Source organism: Talpa occidentalis, unplaced genomic scaffold (genome assembly GCF_014898055.3).
Source record: "Talpa occidentalis isolate TD23 unplaced genomic scaffold, MPIMG_talOcc4v2.1 talOcc4.9, whole genome shotgun sequence".
In the NCBI taxonomy this organism is placed as follows: domain Eukaryota; kingdom Metazoa; phylum Chordata; class Mammalia; order Eulipotyphla; family Talpidae; genus Talpa; species Talpa occidentalis.
Window position 1 is genome coordinate 24,621,150 of NW_023605305.1, and position 22,282 is coordinate 24,643,431.

Sequence of the window (22,282 nt, forward strand, 5' to 3'; positions counted from 1 at the left end):
CACTTTGTAATAATTTTTCACTTTTCTTTCTTCTGCCACATCTAATTTCTGAAATATTTTACCTGAATCACCTAACATTGGCTTTACCTTTGTGCCATGAAAGGATATAAAATTTAAATTTATATATAAATTTGCTTTTTTAAATTTGCTTTTTGGACAAGATAGCACTTCCATGTGGTTCGAAATTCAAAAGGTACAAAAGGGAATGTGTATAGTGAAGAGTTTTATTTTTGACCCTGATTCCTTAGCCACCATTTTTCCTTCCTAGAAGTAACCACAGTTGGTAATTTCTTTTGTGGCTTTAAGAGATAATATATACATAGACAGACAACTACAGTTAAATCTATATTTTGCAGTGCTTTTATGCAAATAGTAGCATATCACCCATAGTTCATGACACCTTGAATTTTTCAATCAACAGCATAACATGGAGAGCACGAAGATTCTCCATGCACATTGAGGAACTTCCTCATTCTTTCAAGGTATTTTCTAAGGCTGTATCTAGGTTATCTAGGTTATCTGTATCTAGTCCAGTTGAACTATTTGCTTAAGTGACTTGGAAGACATCTGTTTTCATTGAAGGTTTTTGAGAAAGTATCCTAGATCCATCCTTAATTCTTATAAGCCCATGTTTCAGGTGACAAGCAGTTGTGGAGGGACTGGAGAACATCCAGTTAAACTCTTTTATCCTGCCTGTTTTAGCTTTGTGACCTTCAGCTCATCACCTGACTTTTTCAGTTTAATTTTCCTCATTTGAAAAATCAAAGTGCCTCAAAGTAACGTGTTAGACAAATGTAAGCATTATTTATTGTTACCATTACTGGTCTTCTTATTTTATGTTTGTTTTATTTGCTTCACTTTCTGATTTTATTTTCTTAAATACTCTGGTTATTGGAAGCCCTGGTTAGAATGACTCACCCATCAATCCCCTAGTCTTTAAGTCAAAGCCATTTCCTTTATATAGGGGTTCTGGCTTTTTTTTTGCAAATGTTCTCTGTGGTACCCTTGAGCATGGTCTCTGCATGTTTCCTGACTTTTCAAACATGTAGGAAAGATGAGACGAGGGATCCCTTGTGTAGAAATTTTCTAATAGTAGTTCTAAATTTCATCCCCAGTAAACGTATCTCTAGCTTTGCTTTGTATTTGTTTTCCATAGATAGCTAAATCATTACTTGTTAAATGACACTCCATAGAACATGAACATTCCCATCAATTTTTAATTATTTTAGCTTTATCTGTGGCACATTTTAGAGTTAAAAAAAATTCCAACAGATCTAGACAACAGATGGAGTTTCTTCTTCCATTTCCAGTTGTTAAACACCCTTCTCCAGCCAAGATCAAATAATTTGCTGGGGTTTTAGAGCTAATGCACTTTACTCTGACAATTGTCATTAGGGTGACACAGTTTTACTGAAAGTAATTTTTCAGAGTCCCCATTAGATTGTCTTTTAATATCAACTTGTTAAACTTGTTCCCTGGGAGATACTTTTCTATTTGTTCTCCGTGTCCTTTAAATATCATCTGGGGCAGTGGGATAATGTACAAAATGCCATCTCTTTTTAGAGAAACTATTTGCAAGTCTGCAATACTGTACTATATATATTCAACTAGAAAATATTTCTTAAGCACCTACTTTGTATTAGACACAGTATCAGGTTATATAGATTAAAACAGGGCCTTTGGTCTCAACGATTTTACAGTTTAATGGGTAGCAGATAAGTAAACATATATGATGCAATGTAGTAATTAACATTAAGGCAATGTGTGAAGGGAGAAGTGAAAGCATTGAAGACATAAACAAGTCTGCCTCAGGAAGTTGTGGCTTTAAAGCAAGAAGTAGACTGCGACTTTAATGATAAGCATGACTTTGCCGGGTGATGTTAGGGGGCTTTGATTATAGACAGAAGAAACAATGTGCCAAGGTGCCAGGGTATGCGGTGTCATGTATTTGTGTGTGCATGTGTGTGTGTGAGAGAGTGTGTGTGTCTGTGTGTGTGCGCGCGTGTGCACAGGAGGGGATTCTTTAGTATATTTTGATTACATGTTGGGGAGTACAAAGGAATAAAGTTTTTGACAGGTAGGCAGGGACCAATAAACTGAAAATCCAAGCACTGAAGTTGACTTGCTAATATGCTTTAGACCCCTTTCGTGCCAGAAGCCCATAGTCTGAGAAGTTCACCTACTCAAATAGAATTATAAGTATTGCAGACATGAAATGTTTTGTAATTGTTAAGAGGAAGGAAGGTCTGAGTGTTGTACCCACAAGCTCTCCTGGGAAATGTACCTTCCCAAGAACATTGAATTATTTTAGAAAAGCCTAGTGAAATGCCAGTGGTAGTTATTATATCGTTTTTGGAGTTGATGAAGTTGACTTTGGAGAGGCTGAATATGCTTTTTATATTCAAGCAGTTGAAGAGCACTGAATATTTGATGTGTGCTCTTGGTTGTTCAGTGCTTGGGATGTGTAAACAGGTAGCTACAGTCACATTTCTCAATACACTTTTCAATGCCTTATCTGTAGTTTTCAGATAAGTCAGAAACCTACCTCCTTTCTGCGTTTTTCATCTGATGTCGTTATGGTATGTAGGTGGCAGCTTTCTTGGGCACAGTTGTCTGTATAACTATTCAACACATGAGTCATTATCTGTTTCTATTCTTCTGCCTGAAAATACCATCTTAGAAACGGTGCCATGCATTTGGTGACTGCAGCACTACTCACCATGTACATTGCAGCTGTCTTTATGTTATGTTGATGGAATCTACCTGTGCCACAGAAAAGGGATAAAGTGACTTAGTAAATTGACTCAGACTCAATTCCTCCAAATGGTATCCCCAGTGAAAAAGATGCCATGCAAGAATCTGCATAAAACACACGTTTCACATTCTAAGTATACGACGCCTAACTTTTATTGTTGTGTCTGCTTAACTCCTTATCACAGTTATACTTCTGTTTGAGCAAGTGGCCAGTTTAAGTAGATACTAGCTTTGAAGAAGTTCTGTATTGGCCCCTGGAATGTGAAAACTCAGCATACCACATTGAAAAGGTAGGAATCAAGCCTATTTAGAGCAGAACATCTTAAGCTTAATTCATTTTACCAAACTCCTCTGTTGTTAAAGAAATATTTCTATATTGGTTCATTTTTTTTGAGCTGTAATTTGCCACATGTAAGCTCCGTAAGGGCAGGGATTTGTGTCTGTTTTGTTCACTCTAGTATTCTTAGCACCTAAAACAGCGCCTGGCACAGATTAGGCACTCAGTAAATATTTGTTTAAACTAATGGATTGCTTTTGCAATCTATAAATATTTTATTTCTTGTTAGAAGAAGTCTAAGGTTATCTTAATAATTATTTAATTCTTAGGAAATTATTCATTTTCTGAAAATAAGTTTAAAAAGGATTTTATATTCAGGGCTAGTCAGGGAAGCAGGAACCACTGTAGGTCATACAAGCAAAGGGAATTTAATATATGGACCAGGTCGCTGTAAGAGCAGAGAAGGTAAATGGGCTGGTGAGACTACCCAGAGACTAGCAACACCTGGAGCTGCCGTGCCCCTAAGGAAAACAGAGGCTGCTGGTGTCTCCAAAGGCCAGAAGCCTGAGCCATCTGGTATGAGCCAGGAACCTGGAGAGAATAGCTGTCTGGTGGCAACTGGAGCTCAGACACAGAGGAAGAGCGGTATGAGGGAAGGAGGGAGAGAGATAGCACATTACCTTGCCCTCTCCCCTCCTCTTGCTGCTTATCCTTATCGGTACCTCCCATTGATGAACCTTAGCCAGACACCAGTTGGCAAGGGAGCCTGGGAGATGTGGTTCCCTATGATGGAATGGGCAAGGACAGGATGCAAGTGGACACCGGCAAGGGCACTTAAAAAATTTCCCCACTATAATTGTTTCTCCTTATAAGTAAATAGTTGAATTATTTTAGATCAGAAGGGTTTTCAGGCAGATACAACCTGTGTGCTTTTAAAGGATTTTTATCTGCTGCTGAAACAATAATTAGTCCCAGGAAGTAATGTAACTACTCAGTCATTGCCTATCTAATTAGGGTCTGTGAACAGGAAAATTGCTTCTGTTGATTTGGTATCTGACTGTTGGCTGCTGCCGGGAGTGAATTATCATCTGGTTACTCAGGAGATAAGTTACCACCCTGTCAATTCTGGGAAGCCTTAGGCATGATGTATATACATGGAACTTGTCCCCTTTACAGCTGGATGACTTGCGTCAGTAACTCAGAAGATGTACAAAAAAGCTTTGAGGATTGCAGCTTTAAAATATGCTACAGATTAGTCTTAATAGTTAAGGTAATGATGGTGGACTCATTTCCCTGGTGCCAACATACTTTTGCTGGCTTCTCTGTCCCAACCAACACCCACCCCATAATTTCAGGTCCGGTAGCACTGGGAGAGGGAGGTGGGTCCACTAGATTCACTTAATTCTAAACTGAGCTTGAAAAGAACTTGGTCTAGTAAGGAAGGTTGCTGCTGTTCCATTTAAATGCAAAACTTCTGAAGTATTGCTACTAGTTTTCACCTTGATTTTCAAGTGTCTAATGAGTTATAAGTTCAGCACTTCCTAGAGGTGCTTTTTTTGTCAATCAGTTCACCTGCCTTTGGGCCCCTGCTACATTAATGGAATTGGTGGAACTAGGCCAGCAAATGATTTCAGTGGTGTGTGAATATGTTTTGCTTTTAGGCTGTTATTTTCTACAGAGGCCATGGATAAGGAGCGCTGATTGTTTAAGTAAAGTTACCACCTGTGAAAACTGCATAGATTTCATTGTTTTTCTCTTTTCTCCAAAAGTTAATTTCCCCTTGGCAGGTATTGTTGTAGAGCAACCCCGATACAAAACGGGGTGCCTGACTGTGGGTCCTCACCCGCGCGCTTAAAAGGACTTATTAATGCTCTACTGCAGGCACACGCGAAAGGTTAATAAAAGGTTTATTTACAAGGGAAGGGGAAATGAGGAAATGTACAGCTTAGGGAGAAAAGTGGGAGACAAAGTTTTAAATGAGTCCTACCCGATCCGCCGATCAGGAATCCCAAAATGGCACTCTGAGAGCTGGCCGCCAGCCAGGAGCCCTGAAGCCAGGAGGCGAGCGATCGCGAGTCCCCCAAGGCCCACGTGTTTGGTTTTTGTATCCAACCTGGCTGCCCAACTCTACCCTCAGGTCCCAGCCACCCTCCCTTTGTTGGTGATGGGATTTGTCTTTCCCAATGTCCTGATGGCTTTAGTCTGGAGTGGGGGTGGGGTCCACAAAGCCTGTATGGGATTAACTCAGGACATCATTTCCCCCTAACAGTATGACTATTATCCACAGATGTGATTAAAATATGATTTGGTATTTTAAAAAGCATATCGGACTGCTTCCCAGGGTGCCAGTCCTTTTCAGCCATTTCATTTCAACTTAAGAGGTACATCTATGCATTTTTTAAAAAAAGATTTTATTTATTTATTTTTGGGTAGAATAACTGATGTGTAGGCCAGAGGTGTGGAGGATAAGAGGATTCACCAGAAACAGAGTGGGAAGCAGAACAGTGGGAGGCAAATCTCAAATACACTGCTAAGGGGAGGGATGGGTGTGACAGGAGAAGTCAGCTGCGGCCATGTGGGTTAGCTCCCTGCCTGGGGATCAAACTCAGGCCCTCAGGGTGAAAGCGCTAAGACTTAACTCATAGGCCACCAGGAAGGCCCATATATAGGCATCTTTGAAGACTCATGCTGAATAGTTGTAACATATCTCTACCGTATTTGACGATTCCATTTTCCAAATTTTCCCTTTTCCTACCCCCACTCTTCTGGATCCTGTATCCACCCACAGGCTTTGTGGATGCTGATCTTTGATGGCTGAACTGCAGGTCCTTCCCCAGTGGAAAACCCCAAAGATGAGCCAACTCTGCCTTCAGCTGTGGCCACCCATCAGCATAAGGCTTGCCCTGGTGGTTGTCTTCATTTTGTCCAACTCTACCCTTACGCCATCATCCTCCCTCACATGTGGCTGAAACTTGCCCTGAAATCCCACCTTGGTGACATACCACTTTTTGGAAATAGGATTTTTATTATTGGCTGCTTCTTTCCTTTTCAAGTAATGTTAAGTAGTTCTTTGGTCATTTGATTGACCCTTGCTCTTGTCCCCCACCTGCCAGTTGCCTATTTTATGTGGGTAATCTGGTTTGCCATATACAGAGAGTATAGTTTTTTAGAAAGTGCTGGATTTTACAGCCCACATGGAGAATACTTTTTTATCTTTTTTAAAATTTTAAGTCAAAACTTTCAAAATGAATTTTCTTAATCCAAAAAAAAGAAGAAATTAATCCTTCAGACTCCATGTCATTTCTCCAATCTTCCCCCCTCCAAAAAAATATGCAACATGTTTATTTTATGATGATTTATTGAAAATAGTAAAGGAAGTAAGGGAGAAAGAGAAACCTACCCTCAGCTGTAGCTGTCCTAGCAGAGTAATTTGAGAAAATAGAGCAGCTTTTCTTTTCTTAAATAGCCATTCTGTTTGTTTGGGGTTTTTTTTTTTTGTTTTTTTTTTTTGCAGAAATTGTTAGTGATGGAAAGACCGTAAATCCCCAAAACTCTGCCTCACTCTTTTTGTCTTTATATGTGGGTTTACATTAATCCTACAACGTTACTTCCTGAAATATACATGAAGTAAATTTTAACGTCTTCCTCTTTTCTTGTCTTACTGGAAAGTCCCCCAGTGTGGATTTAGAAATGAGTTCACTAGTGCCTGAAGTTAAAAATTTTGTCTTAAAAGTGTCTGGATAGTTGTTTTGTTCTTATGTCTTCAAAAAATAACTTTTTACTGAATTTTTCTTATGCTGCAGTATGAAGCTTGTAGGGCATTGGCATCTTTTTCTTGTTGCTACTTTACCACTTAGGTTATAACCGACACAAGCCCTTTAACAAGGACAGGAAGGAAAATTTTTCTTACCATGATGTTTTTGTTCAAAGTAACTGAAAATAGCAGAGCTAATGAAAGCCAATTTATGTGTGACAGCTGATATGAGGAAGAAAAATTAAAAGATTTAGGCTTTTCTGTTATGTTGTAAGCATTTTTCCTAAAAGAATAGCTGTTTTGGAACCAGTGACTTTGTCTCTCTACAGGTAAGCATGAGCAGTTTGGTTAGAGCAATTGTTTTACACCAAGGAGAATTTTGAGACAAGGTCTTTCTTACAGTTTGAGTGATATGTTAACGTTCCAGCTTGTATGTGAGAGAAGGGATGCCTCATTAAATGCAGCACTGGCATCTGGAAGACTCCAAATCAGCTCCTCTGAGCATTCTGACTTGGTTCTGAGCCTAGTCTGTGAACAGAAGCAGCTTGACACAAGTGGCTGAAATCAAGGGTCCATATTGTGGGCAAAGTAAAAATAGGATGGAGTTTCATAGACACACGTTTATGAAATTTAAGGGGGAAAAAAGATTTGTTACCATGGGAACAGACTCCAGACCAGTTGTATATTGGATTTTGGAGGTTGGAGAGGCAGGAGAGTCCTTGAGTGCTTATTAACTAAATATCATTAAATGCTATTTTTTTAAAAAAACAGCAAAAGCTGTTTTTCTCTGATTATGGAAATTATATCACACTCATGATAAAAAAAAATCATTGGAAAGTATGAAAAGTATAATGACACAAGATATTTCTCACAGTCCTAATAATAATGGGTGATAACCCATTTTTCACTTGTTTATACCATAATAATTTTATATAATCAAAGTTTTGTTTAACATTTAAACACTTATTGTATTCAGTCACTTGAATATGTCATTTTTAACTCTTGTCCAATTGTTGGACATTTGGATTTTTAGTTTTTCAATATTTTTTTTAAAGATTTATCTATTTATGCATACAAGATCTGGGGTACAGGCCAGCGATGCAGGAGGTGAGAGGACTCACCAGAGACAGAGTGGGGAACAGAGCAGGCAGACTGACTTAAGTACACTGCTGAGGGGAGCAGTGGACGAGTCAGGAGAGGTCTTTTGCGCCATGTTGGTTGCTTCCTGGCCAGCTGGGGATCAAACTCGTGCTGCAGAGACTGCGATTGCTTCATAGTGCCGTGCTTTAAAAACCCTAGCGCCACCAGGGAGGCCCAGTTTTTCAGTATTATTATTAATGTTACAATGTGATTTTTGTGTTGCTGTTAGACTGATGGGTTATTTATGTATTCAGAGTTGAATAGTCATGTGGATCTTCAATTTTAAAAAGTGTCAGGGAGGGACTCTTCTAAGTTGTACCCATGTAGAGAAGGCCTTGCTGTGGGTGCTATCATTCTGACCTACTTCACTACAGTGGATATCTGTAGAGAACTGGGAGAATCCTGCCTTGACCATAAAGAACAACTTTATGTGACATGTTCATAGCAAGATAGGCCATGATAAATTCTCACGTCATGCACGGTCTTCCACATTATACACTCTATATTGTGCCATTGTCAGCATCTTACATTGTTTGTACAGGCCTCCTTTACTTAATTAGTCCACTGAGGAGGTGGCTTAGAGGCCCTCCACTGGTAGAAAGGAGATAATAGCTACTGCTTTTGTTGTTTGCAGGACTTGCCTTAGACTGTAAATTCCAGGAGTCCAGGCACTGTATCCCACGTATGTCTATATGTCTAATGGTCAGTGTCTGGCACATAATGTCTCTGTCTCCATCATGAACACTGTTATTTAAAAAGATCACATTCTATTTTGTTTTGCTTTGAAAGTCACCTTTATACTGTTAACTCAGGTATTTGAAGATCTGTGACAATCTAGAAAGTCGAGCAGGTGAATCTCAGGGCTGCTTTGTAGTAATTTTTTGCCACTTCTTTTGTGTGCTTCTGCATCTGTGCCACGTTGAAAGCTGGAGCCAGTCATAAAGCTGGTACTCTGCCCTCTCAGTAGGAGGTTTTAGTGTGACACATCATCTTGGAGAAAATGTGGCATGGGGTGTGAAACAAGAGGCTGAAATAGCAGTCCTACAGCCTTTTTGTGGAATGGGAGTAAATATTTAGACACTGTTCTCAGGTGCTATAGAAATTAATAATAACCTTGCAGCACTTTTAGAAACTCTCCTTATACCCCTTGAAATAGGTTTGTTTAATTTGAAGAACCTTGCTTTGGCTCATTTGGAGCTGTGATTTTTTTCCTAGACACCTGCCCTGGCTTTTTTGGCAGGATCTTTCTATCTACATGGCTGGCATCTTTGTCCCACTCCCTTGCACCACACCTTCTAACCTGTCACCCAATTCTGAAACAACTAAGTTTTGAAACACTGTTGTGAATATTTTCTTTCTCAAAGGGCTCAAAGCACCTTTTGCTCTGCTCCCTAAGCCAGGGCTCTTTTTTTTTTTTTTAAAGATTTATTTATTTATTTATACAAGCACTGGGTACAGTCAGAAGCGCGGGAGGGTGAGAGAATTCACCAGAGCCAGAGCGGGGAACAGAACAGGCATGTGGGACCCTCCTCCCCTCCAGTGGTCGGGGAGCAGCCAGGGATCGAACCTGCGCTGCAGAGGCTACTGGTAGCTTCTCAACCCAGCGCTCAACCGCTGCGCCACCGGGGAGGCCCATAAGCCAGGACTCTTTTGATGATAAACATTCAGCTTGCCACGAAACCAACCATCTGTACTTTGATCCCAGATTTCATTTCTGTCCTGCTGTTTCTTTAGAAATGAAAGTTGTCTAGCTTATTTGAATATCATCCCGATTCAATTAAATTGACTCTGATTTTTTTTTTGGTCTGTTTGCCATTGGTAGGGGCCCCTCTAATGTGCTCCGAAAGTTCCTGCACTCCGTTGTGGAAAGAAGGTCACGTGTCGGAGGTCTTGCACAAGGGTTAACTTGCTGACTCAGAAGGTTTTGTGTAAAGCCTCTGGGTAAAAGACATGAGCTTCCGTTCAAACATTCCCTTTCCATATTCTGCCTGGCCACATATTCTTTAAATCTAATATGTTATGCTCTTCTCCACTTCTAGGCTTCCTTTAAGGAAGAGGAATATGGTGGGACAGTATGTGAATAAACCTTCATGTGCAGTCCTAGATGGCGGCCTTCCCAGTAGCAGAGGAAATTGTATTGTGTAATAGAAAAGAACACCAAGAGAACAAGATTATCACTTTGGTGACTATTTTCCAGCACCTACTATGTGTAACAAACATTTGGGGTGTGTAAAGATGATTCTAATTCCAGGCCAGCCAACGATTTCTTCCATGAACTTGGGTAAATGACTTGACCACTCTAGGCCTTAGTTTCCCTAACTGCTTCAATTAAATCATCCTTAAAGTTTTTTTCCACCTTTGGAATTTTGTATGTGTTTATCTGTTTGTTATAGAACAAAAAAGGAGGCTTTTCTGTAGAGTTGGAGTATTCTTGTATCTTACACGTCCCAAAGTAAATGGTTTCAACATGGTTCTTTTAGAGCAGGGCTTCTCAATTTCAGCACTATTGACATTTTGGATATTTCTTTTTTGTAGAGTTGTACTGGGCATTGCAGGGTGCTTAGCAGAGTCCCTGGCATCGCCCTCTAGATGCCAGTAGCACTGTCAACTAAAAATGTCTCCAGACATTGACGTTGCCCTTTGAAGGAGAAATTATTTTATTGAGCGACTGCTGGGAGAAGAGTGTTAATGCTTGAATATGGGCTATTTTTAATATTCATTTTCATATTGTTCCTCTTCTGCTTATTACCTACCTTAGGGCTGGAGGATGAAGAGGGATCTCATAGGTCAGTGGCCATAACATCCTTTAGTAGCTTAAAATAAACATCCTTTAGTTGCTTAAAATAAACATCCCCTAAAGTGGGCAAGCTCATTTTGCATCTTCAGTATATTTTTTCAGAATATGTATAGATGCTGGTTGTTTCAAAGAGGAAGTTAAGGCTTCAAACTGAAGTGACCTAAGAAATGTAAAGAACTAAATGCCCCCTAAAGTGGGTAAAGACTTGGTTCTAGTGAACCAGCGTAGCTTCTGTTTCCTGAAGTGAGGTCATGAATGATAAGAAGTTAAATGAGAATAGCAAGTTTTGAAATGTGAGTTTCATCTGTTACAAGTAGACTTTGAAATAATTGCCTAGCTTTTAGCCTAGCAATTCTTCTACACCTCTCTCTCCAGCCTGCCATTAGCTATTGAGGTAGTCAGTGAACTATATTAGAGCTCTTATGAGATCTAATATTTATACTTGCTGCGTTTGTTATAAATTTCAGTTTAGAATAACTCTGTGTTAGCCCCAGTGCCATCTTTTCTTTGTCTCTTTTAAGTTTTGAGTGGGTCAGGCGCAGAATGACACTGCCTGGGGTAAATTATGTTCTGTGAGCATCTTTCCTGGGATGCTCTGGGTTCCCAAAGCCATGACTGAGACACTTGGGCCTGTGTCAGTCCCTCCTGTCAATTCTGGCAGGCTCTGTGTTCTATTCCAGCTGAGCCTTTGCTGGAGTAATTGGCCACATGGAGCCTTCAAGCCAAACAATTGTTTGTTCTGAGATAGTCTCACTGTTCAGCTCCTAATGAAATAATCTCCTTCCTGCCCCCAATGAAAGCAGCTATTTTTTATCTGCTCCCTCCCCCTTTCAGAGAAACCATGTCTCAGCCGCCACTCTTCTAGCTGATTCATAGTTGCTTTAAGTAGGGTCTTTGTACAAAGGAAATTGGCTAGAGCCAAAATATCATAGGCTAACCAGGAGACAGGGAACATTAGGGATGCCCTTTTCTCTAACTTTCTTTGTAGGATATTTGAGTTACCGTTGTGATTTTCTTTTTTTTTTTTTAAGATTTATTTATTTATTTATTTATTTATTTATTTATTTATTTATTTATTTATTTATTTATTTATTTATTTATTTATACAAGCACTGGATACAGTCGGAAGCACAGGAGGGTGAGAGAATTCACCAGAGCCAGAGCGGGGAACAGAACAGGCAGAAGGACCGAAGTACACTGCTGAGGGGAGCAGCGGGCGGCAGGAGAGGTCTGCGCGCCATGTGGGACCCTCCTCCGGTTGCCGGGGAGCAGCCGGGGATCGAACCGGCGCCAACCCAGCGCTCAACCGCTGCGCCACCAGGGAGGCCCACCGTTGTGATTTTCTGACTAATAAATGATTTAAGCCTCAAACCCATACAAGAAAAATGCTCCCACTAGGGTTTTATTTATTTATTTATTTTTCCCACTAGGGTTTTAAGAAAAGTATTCTACATTGTTCCTTAAAGGTGCTTACAAAAATAAACAAAACCAAAAATATAACCCAACAGCGGAACAACTCTAGATGAGTCCATAGGACAACAATCAAGTACTGTGGGAGTCAGAATATGAAGGAGAAAAGACTGGTAGAAAAAGTAGATGGAGCAACATTTTCACAAAGTAATGTGTTGCAAATAGTAGTCACCCATGTAAAGCTAGTGGGGAGAGATCTTAGACCAGAAAAGTGTAAGTAGTCCAGTTTTCCCTTATTGGTCCTCCAAAATATGAACTTAGGAAGGAGAATTCACAAAATGATGAAAAGTTGCCCAGGAAGCCTCTGTGTGTCCTGCTTCTTCCCACTTAGGGTTCTTTCTCCTGCAATATCAATGCTTCATTACATTACTGCGTCTGTTCTGAAGCTTCGGCCTCATGTATGAACACAAATCATTTTCTTTGATTCTTTCCCCTTAATCCTGCTCAAGAGTGTTCAAAACCTTGAGTGCAAGGGAGAGAACAAAAAAGGACTTCATCACAAACTATGCAAAACTGAAAAAGTCACCCTTTCAGGTTTAGTTGCTGATCCTAAACTTGTTCCCAGCCCCTATTCTGCTTCATAATCCTAAGGTCTCTGCCTCTTGGCTTTGTAGCTTTTTAGTTACCTTGCTTGATTTCTTTTTTCTCAGCACCAGGCCCTCCTCCTTCATGTGAGAGGTGCTATCTAATGCCACCCCACCCAGAATATGGTGCAGTTCTGGTGTGTACCACTGATGTTTTTGTATACTTTGGGAAGTTTCATTTCTAACAAGTAAATTCCCTTCTTAATTAATTTTCTCTTTGTTTATGTTCCTGATACAGTTCAGTCAATAGTTGAAGTTTCAGTGGAAACTTTTGAATCTCATTTACACACTATGAATATTCAAACTACAAAGATGCATGCTCAATTTGGAAATTTCTTATTTGATCTTTATGCTCTTCCATTTGATTTTCTTCACATAATTTTTAAAATGCTCCTTGTTTTTTTTTCCTTGAGTCTTTTTAAGGGAACATGTCAATAAGTTGCTGAGTTTCTTTGAACTGACTTGACTCATAGTCTAGGTGGTCTCCATTTTCTGATTCATTCTTTTTGTCTAATCCCAAATCACCATCATTCATTTTATCTTCTCTTAGAAGAGCAGGCATAGATTTGATCATAGATTTTTTTTAACTGGCTCTGTTTATCATTTTCAACCTGTTTCATTGAAGTTTTTAAGCATTTCATGGAAATTTACATTTTTTCCCCCCTTCAGCTCTCTTCACTTACATCCTGTGGCTTCTTGGGAAAGCAGTTCTAGTTTTTCCTGAACATGAACATTTCCTGCCATACCAACATTCTTTCTTTCCCTTGGAAATTGCTTTGCATTTTCTGAGATGCTTTTAGTTTGTTTTGGGCATCATTCACCAGGGGTTGGAGAGATTTTGATGCATCTCTCAGTGACCATGTCTGTCCTTGAAAGAGCTGTCATATCTCCATGCAGTGAAAGTTTAGTGTGTGTTGGTAGTGTCCCGAGATCAATTTCCAGCAGGGATGTGGGTGGACTTCCCTACACTGACAAGTAGTTTTTAGACACCAGCCAGGTGTCCAAGAATTCGACTCAATTCTGACTCTATTCACCCAGAGATAGTGTCATATTACACAGATGGAGGGCTCAGTCTCCCAACACACCTTCCGCTTCAGATGCTGGCCACCCCAGTTAAAACCGTGCTACAGACAGATGTTCTGGCTCTACTTATAGAGCCACCTCAGTAGTCACCTGGCTGTATAGAAGTCCCTATGTCCTCCTCCTTCAGGTATCTATTGCAAGCCCAGATTATATTATTGTGCTTCTGCCTGCCTATATGTAAATCAGAGGTCCCCAGGACACCCTCCTCAGATTTTATTCATTTGCTAGAATGGCACCAGAATTCAGGAAACTGCTTTGCTCACTAGATCACTGATTTATTACAAGGAATACAAATCAGTAGACATATGAAAGAGAGGTAAGGGGCGGGTGTGGGGAAGAGGTACGGAGTTTCCATGCCCTTTCTGGGTACACAGTTCTCCCCAAATCTCCATGTGTTCACCAACCCAAAAATTCTCTGAAACCTTCTCCTTTTGAGTTTCATCAGATAGGCATAACTGATTAAGCCACTGGCCACTGAACTCAACCTCTAGTGCCTGTCCCTTTCCTGAAGGTAGGAGGTAGAGAGGGGCAGGTGGGACTGGAAGTTCCAACCCTTGTACATGTTGGATTCTCTGGCAATAAGCTTCCATCTTCAGATGCTTCTAAAAGGTTACCTCATTAACATAGCAAAACTCACCCTTGTCACTCACATCGCTTAGGAAATTCCAAGGACTTTTGGAAGTTGTAAGCTAGAAACTGTGGACAAAGACCAAATATGTATGAGAAGTATAACTTGGTCATCTGAATGACCAAATACATATATTTCCTATAAAACACAATATTGCAAGGGGGCTTACTTTTCTGTTCCTTTTCGATAAAATCTACTCAAGTGATAGGTGGACTTGCTCAGATTTGTATTAAGATTTGCCATATTTACTACACTTGATCTTCGCCAAAAGGTCGAGAAGCGATGGGATTTGCCATATTTAATGTTTGTAACGTCACAGGCCTGGTCTCCACTGGAGGCATCAGCTTGCATAACCAATTAGTCTAATCTAACCCACTTCATGAGATTCTTTAGCCTGGGCAGAAAATCTTTTAACTAGCTCTTGTCCTGTCATTGAAATATGTTGGTTCTTTACTATTTTAAAAGAAAAAAATCACAGCAGCACATACTAGAAATTCCCAGGGAAACCCCAAGAGATTTGGACCTTGTCTCAAGCTTTCAGATAGCACCACCAAGAGCACTGCACAGCTACTCCAAGACTGACTGGAAGGACATGTTTGTCACAGCCATGAGGACCTCTGTTTGGAATAGGACTCACTGTGCCCAGGAGTCCTTCTGATGGTGTCCCACCCCCGAATCTTTGGATGTATGTGGGTAGGATTCACGGTCTCAGGTTTCTCCATGTGGCTAGAACATAGCAGCTGGCATCTGTACACTCAGTTTTAAGGGGAAATGATGTCTTTGTTGGTATGTAGAAGTAGTCTGAGGGGTAGAGTTGGTAATAATAGTACAGGTTTGTTTGGTTTGGTAGTGCTTTATTACCAAAAATATCACCTAAGTATACACTAGTTACCATCTACTGTGGGTATGGGCAGGAAGAGTGATAGCCTCGCCTACAGAAAATTTATATCTACTAATAACAAACCCAGAAAATAAGACTGATGTAGAGCTAAATTTACTGAAAGTTAACTGCCCTTCCATCCTTCTTTTCTGAGTGGTTTAATGAATTTTGGAGGTAAATTTTTAGAGATAATCTATTCAAGGTAAGAAAATTGATTCAGAAAAGTGAATAGACTTGCCCAAAGTCACACAATTGATTCGTGGCGCACCTTAGATAACTTTAACGTAACATACCTTTAACTGTAAACAGGTGGCCAGTAAATAACATGAGTTATGCTAAAGCTTGGTACTGTATTAATTTAGAACAAGGACGGTTTTCACTAGGATTTGAAAGGAAATGAATAGCCAGTGTACAGCGGAGCTAGGAAAGCTGCTGCCCTCATCTGTAGCTATGTCTTGTTTTAGCCGCTGGCCTGGACTGTTTTAGTGCTTTGAGCTTACTCCTTTGTGTAGGTTCATTTGCAGTTGTATTTGTTTGTGGTCCGACCTTGCATACAGGCTGAACACAGTCAAGACAGATTGTTGTCTGTAAGATGGTTGACAACTAGAGCAAGATGAAGAATGTCCCCTTCTTTTCTTCCACTAGTCCCCAGTCTGCTTCCCTAGTGATTTTCCAGTGTTAGAAACAATGTTTGTAGAGAAAAAACATTTTACGTTGACTGCTGAAATAGGTTTAGATGTAGACCAATGATTTTATCAGTGAATGCTCAGCAGTATCCTACTTCACCAGTCTTTTTCTGGTTATCTGCAGAAGGATAATGTTGCTTTGTCTCACATCCATTGATGTCATAGCAATCTGATTGCTTAATCTGCTCTGTCATTTGCCTCAAGGATTAAGTTGGCTCAACTGGCTTGTATTTGGGTTGAGTATATGACTAACTGCTCTTGCCTGCTGAAATTTCCAAACCTCTATCTTTATCTTTCATACTTTGCATATATTTTATGCAAATGTAAAAAAGGAGACTAAAACTACCACCAGGAGGTAAAGTTGGTAAGAAGGCAGATCAGTGGGACTCAGAATAGGAAAAGCATCTCTAATAAGCAGTGCCATCTAGCAGAAAAGCTGATTACCCTTTGAAATGACACTTACCTGACACTTACCTCACATACTACTAGACCTGTTCAAGGCAAAACCAAGCGGTTGCTTGCAGAAGACTCTCCATTCAATGGAAGGTGAGGTACTTACCACCTCTGATTTTCTAAATTGAAACTTCTTGGGATAGTACCTTTATTTTGTGATCATTCTCATAAATGTTTCTATTTACCTTGTCTCAGACATTACAAAAGCTTAACTTCTGCTTTCTTAAACATATAAATGTGTACAATCTCTGACAAAAGGAAACAGCTTTCTTGCAAGATGCACTGAATGGAAAAGGACTTCTCTTGTAGAGCATTCGGAAGGCAGAGGTTGATTGAGTAAGTCTTTATTTTGGTTTCATGGTTCCTTAAAATGTTTGTACTTACAGAAGTTCAAAGTTACTGTTTATTGCTATTTTGGGTTAGATGAAATCTCTTGTATAGATGAGAATAGCCTGGTAAACATACCTCTCAGCAGCCTTACTTAATTTCTCCAAGGTGGCCCTGGTGTTTCTGCGTATTTTTCTCTGTAGTATATTGGGGGACAAAGGTATATAATGAGTGTAATGGAGGCTGCTTGCATTAGATTTGTACTCAAAACAAACTCTGCTTCCTCTTTTACTCCCAAAGTTTGTGTTGGAGTTTGTGACAAGCAAGGTCAAAGAGAATTAACCTTTTTTTAAAATCAAAGTTTGTTGCTATAAATTCTTCCTTACATGTTGTATCTGAGCCATGAGCTGAATTTACTTGCCGTTTAGGTTGCTCAAGACCTTATATTTTCATAAGTTGACTACCTCATTTTGCATTTTCAGAACCATTGGATGTCAAGCAAGGTGGGACCTGAAAGTTACCTACAGATCAACTAGTAGAACTGTAGTAGCAGAGGAACCTCAGGGTTCATTGTTCACATACCCACTACAGGGATCATTTTTCTACCATGCCTGAGAGTTGATTATCTAGCTTCTGCTTGAATACCTGCACTTACTGGGATTGTACTATTTCCCGATACGCTACATTTGTTTTCACACAACTTTAACTGTTAGAAAAATCCTTCCCCAGAGTATGCTAAAATCAGCTTCTCTCATCCGTACTTAAATCCTGTCTTTGGAGCCCCTATGCCATATTTTTTTCTGCAGCTCTCTTTTATTATTATGCCTCTATATTCTAACTACTGTCAGGTGGATATTGCACACACTTTATAGATGGGAAAACTGAGACTTAGGGAGTTTAAGTATCTTTCTGAAGGTTTCACCTAGTCATCGAGGGAGTTGACATTCAATCCTAAGCTTTTTTCTGACTGCAGATTGTTCTTTTAATAACAACACCATTTCCCCACATTTGCAGTCATATAAACAACGTTTGTCTCTTGTGTTTTTCTCTTCTCCAATTTCCTAATCTTTTATGGAGCCTTCAGTTACTGACTAATAAATCCAGTGGCTTGAAATTAAAGGAGGCCTAATGTCCAAGATAGACTGTCACTGTTTCACTGGGCATAGGTGCTGGGAGAGAGGGAGGAGGGATGAAAGGAGATGCTCCTCTGATTTTTCATGAAAATTGCGTTGCCTGTGTGTCTGTACTGCAGCCTTTGGAGTTGGCTTCAGAATATCAGGTCTTGATCTCATATTCATCAGAGACAAAGAAACTAACTGCTCTGGAATGGGATCTGGAGACAGTTACGACAGTGGTGTAGATGACTGGGAATTGCCTTCTCCAGAACTGGGGCCAGGAAGCAAATAGTGTAATAGTCCATGGCTAACTTTTAGTGTTTTTGACTTCTGATTTTGTCAACAAGCACATATATTTTAACTACTCTATTTTGAGTTTCAGACTCTAGAGCAAAGGGAAAATAGTAAAGACACATGAAATACTAACTTTTGGTTCCATTTTTAATCCTATATAACTTAGATTTTATCAGAGTTCCCATATGAAACTGTATTTATTTATTTATTTATTTTTTAAGATTTATTTTTTATTATTTTTTATTTATTTATACAAGTACTGGGTATAGTCAGAAGCGCGGGGGTGGGGGGTGAGAGAATTCACCAGAGCCAGAGCGGGGAGCAGAGCAGGCAGAAGGACCCAAGTACACTGCTGAGGGGAGCAGCGGGCAGCAGGAGAGGTCTGCGCGTCATGTGGGACCCTCCTCTGGTGGCCGGGGAGCAGCCGGGAATCGAATTGGCGCCGCAGAGGCTGCGGGCAGCTTCGCAACCCAGCACTCAACCACTGCGCCACCGGGGAGGCCCTGAAACTGTATTTAAAATAGATATAGAGCATCCTGAGAAACCTCACCCACATCTGTTAGGTTTTCCCTTTTCTGTTTGCATGACTTTCCACCACCTGAGTATATGAATCATTTGTGTGTTTATTGACTCTGTGGCACACCTACTGTGCAAAACTAGCAAGGTATTTGAAGGCACTGAAGGTCATTTCAGAAGATAAACCTGAGCCTATCAAGATAATAGTAATTTGAAGGTATTGGGATAAAATTTCAGTTAGAGAACACCACCTGGTGGCTATTAAGAGGATTGGAACCTTCTGTGACGTGGTATTTGCTGTAGTATATGAATGATGTATGGTATATGAGTGATGTAAAGTATATGAGTGATGTTTGTCAGAAAATCACATTCTTATTTGTAATAACCATGGATTCAAATTTCTAAAAATAATTTTCTGCCATACTAATCCTTCATTAAAACTGCTCTCAAAAACTTGCAGACAAACAAATTGTGCCTGGCAGAACTGAAGTCTTGTACCCTTTGTTGTTCTAAACACATGTTGTATTTATCTTTATAGAAAATCAAGTAGTGTGTCTTTCACTTTTTTATTGCACCCTCTAACTTTAATATAATGCTTATATGGTAAATTTCTGCATAGTGGAATGGTGGAGAAGGAACTGCTAGTGATTTTTCAGTAAGACTTTGGCAGATGTTATATAAAAAGTAAGTCAGTTTTTTTCCTGTATAAAAATTATGAAGAGGAGTTTGGTAACTTTGCAGAGTAATCATAGGGCGAGCAAAGTTGGCACGGAATGGGAGATTATGTAACAGGTTTTTATTAAAATTCATATCTGAGGTTTCTTTTTTATGAAATAGTTATCTTTATTATTTGACAGTCTTGAGTCTAGATCATTGTGTAGTTGGGTAAAATAGGGACATCAGTCGAAGGGGAAAGGATTCTATTAAATTAATCTGGATGCATATTTTATAGGCCTATGGGGAGGGGAAGATAAACAAAGTCTTAAATTTCAAGTGGAGTCTGAGGCTGCCATGGCATGTCTGTATCTCTTTTCTTAGCAGGGGAACTGAATCCAGGTCCTACCACCATTGAAAAGTTTCTTGGGGGGAGGACCATTCATGTGAGATACTAAACAGAACAGCTTTGCACTCTTCTGGTAGCTTTCGGTATTTAAGTAACAGTATTATAACACCTGCATTTCAACACTTATTTATCAGACACTCCAAAAACCTACTCTGCACACAAATACCCCCACATATTATACGATTCCGTTTACATGGAATATCCAGAATTGGCAAATCTGTAGAGACAGAAAGGAGATTTGTGGTTACAGGGAAGGAAATGGGTAGTGCCAGCTAATGAGTTTTGTTTCTTTTGGGGGTGATGGAAATGTTCTGGAATTAGATAGCGGTGATGGTTACATAACTGTGACTATACTAAAAGGCACTGTATTGTACACTTAAAAATTTTAAACTGAAAAAAAAAGCTAATCCATGGATGAATGAACGAACACCAACAAGAAGGTAACTGTGGTAACAATTTTGTCACTTCTAGGATCTTGGTAAAATGTTGCCTCGTAATCTAAATATTCTAGTTTGGGCATTAATGCTGTTTTAATTTCTACTTTATTGCCCTGTTCCTGATCTTCACAGGGCCACGATGGGCCTCCTGGAACATTGGTGTGTTCATCTGCATTCGATGTGCCGGAATCCACAGGAATCTGGGAGTGCACATATCCAGGGTAAAATCAGTTAACCTCGACCAGTGGACTCAAGAACAGATTCAGGTACTTAACTCGGCTCGAGTGAGTTAACTGATCCCTTATTTCCACATAAAAGTGCTTCCACATGAATTACAGTAACTATAGAAAGAACAAGATATTCAATTTGGGCACAAAGTGCAGATAAAGGAAAGTTTAGTTGTCAGACACTTATGTTAAATGCTCACACCTTACTAGAGAAATTTTTAATCTTTCTATTTAAGAAGCAGGTTATTCTACCTATATTTTACCTTCTTTAAACACAAATAGTCTGTAGTCTAGGACCCCCTGGGTCCATGAATTTATTTATTTTTTAAAAGATTTATTTATTTATGCATACAAGAGCTGGGTACAGGCCAGAGCTATGGGGGTGGGGAGGGAGGGGGAAGGGGTGAGAGGATTCACCAGAGACAGAGTGGGGAACAGAACAACCAGATTGACTGAAGTACGTTGCTGAGGGGAGCAGCGGGTGAGTCAGGAGAGGTCTGCTGCGCCATGTGGGTTGCTCCCTGGCCGGCCAGGGATCGAGCTCATGCTGCAGAGGCTGCAGATTGCTACCAGGGAGGCCTGGTCCATGAATTTATAAAGAGGAATCTTTGAATCATTTTCTGAGTCCCCCGGCATTTGCAGATCTAACATTTGCAGTTAGATATTCATATATATATGTGTATATATATCCTTAGCCCATGAATTTATAATATTTATTTTTAAAGATTTATTTATTTATTTTTATTTATGCATACAAGAGCTGGAGTGCAGGCCAGAGATGCAGGGAGGGGAGGAATGAGAGGATTCACCAGAGACAGAGTGGGGAGCAGAACAGGCAGATTGACTGAAATACACTGCTAAGGGGAGCAATGGGTGAGTCAGGAGAGGTCTGCCTCCCCATGTGGGTTAGCTCCCTGGCTGGGAATCAAGCTCTTGCTGCAGTGGCTGCTGATAACTTCATAGTGCCGAGTCTTAACCCCTTGCACCGCCAGGGAGGCCCCAATTTATAATATTTAATTGGTAAAACACATGTATGAGTCTTGCTTGCTGTTAGGTTAGTGGACTGGGAATGAGGCACTTAAGCTAATGAGTGCAACTGGCCTGAGATCTGCATCTTAATGTGGCCTCATTGTTTTCTGTTCTCTTCTTGCATTGAAACTTTTAAAAATGATACATTTTTCCCCCCTTGGGGAGAAAAGAGAGGCCCCAAAGAAAACCAGATGCTAAAGTTGGTGATGGAAATTAGAGGTTACTCTTAATTAGAAAATGGCTTTAGAAGTTACTTTATACTGTTTTTTACAGATTTGTTAGCAGTCTAAAAGATTAGTTATATTTTTCAGTTACGCTTTGCTGTACCTTTTTTTTTTCAAACTGGGTTTTATGAAGGAAGTTATATGCCATGAATTTATGTGAGAATTTGAAGATTTAAAAAGATCTTGAGATTTATCCTTCACAAGCATTAAGGAGTCTATTTCAAATTCTAATGGGAAAGATTTATTGGTAATAAAATCCCATGAGTTAATTAATAGCATAAGTACAGAATTGTAGTTATTGCCTGCTTGATTAGGCGCTGTTTATTGCCTGCCAGGTAGACATTTTGGTTGGTAGCTTTGTATCCTAGACTTTCAAATGGGATCTTGAATTATTGCTGAATTAAATGGGTCTTGTCAGACAAATCTTTCACTAAAAGCAACTTAGAGAGGGAAGGGGAAAGAAAACTATAGGAGCTCGTGGTAGAGAATAGAGAAAAGAATAGCTTAGAAATCAGAACACACAAGTATAAATCTTGGTTCTGCC

General features: G+C 39.8%; 1 protein-coding gene across 2 annotated transcripts in view; it reads left to right on the forward strand.

Annotated features, from left to right (window-relative positions):
• SMAP2 (small ArfGAP2) overlaps positions 1 to 22,282 on the forward strand; it is a 38,969-nt gene that overhangs the window by 2,977 nt on the left and 13,710 nt on the right. Inside the window, exons 1-2 of one of the 2 annotated variants that reach the window (XM_037498645.2) lie at positions 2,918 to 3,044; positions 20,391 to 20,524. Coding sequence is in view for 1 of the 2 variants with exons in the window: in XM_037498644.2 (XP_037354541.1) it covers positions 20,391 to 20,524 (134 nt within the window). In the remaining variant the exon portion in view is untranslated. Of the gene's footprint in view, positions 1 to 2,917; positions 3,045 to 20,390; positions 20,525 to 22,282 lie in introns of those variants that run through there. The other variant, XM_037498644.2, reaches the window with a different exon arrangement.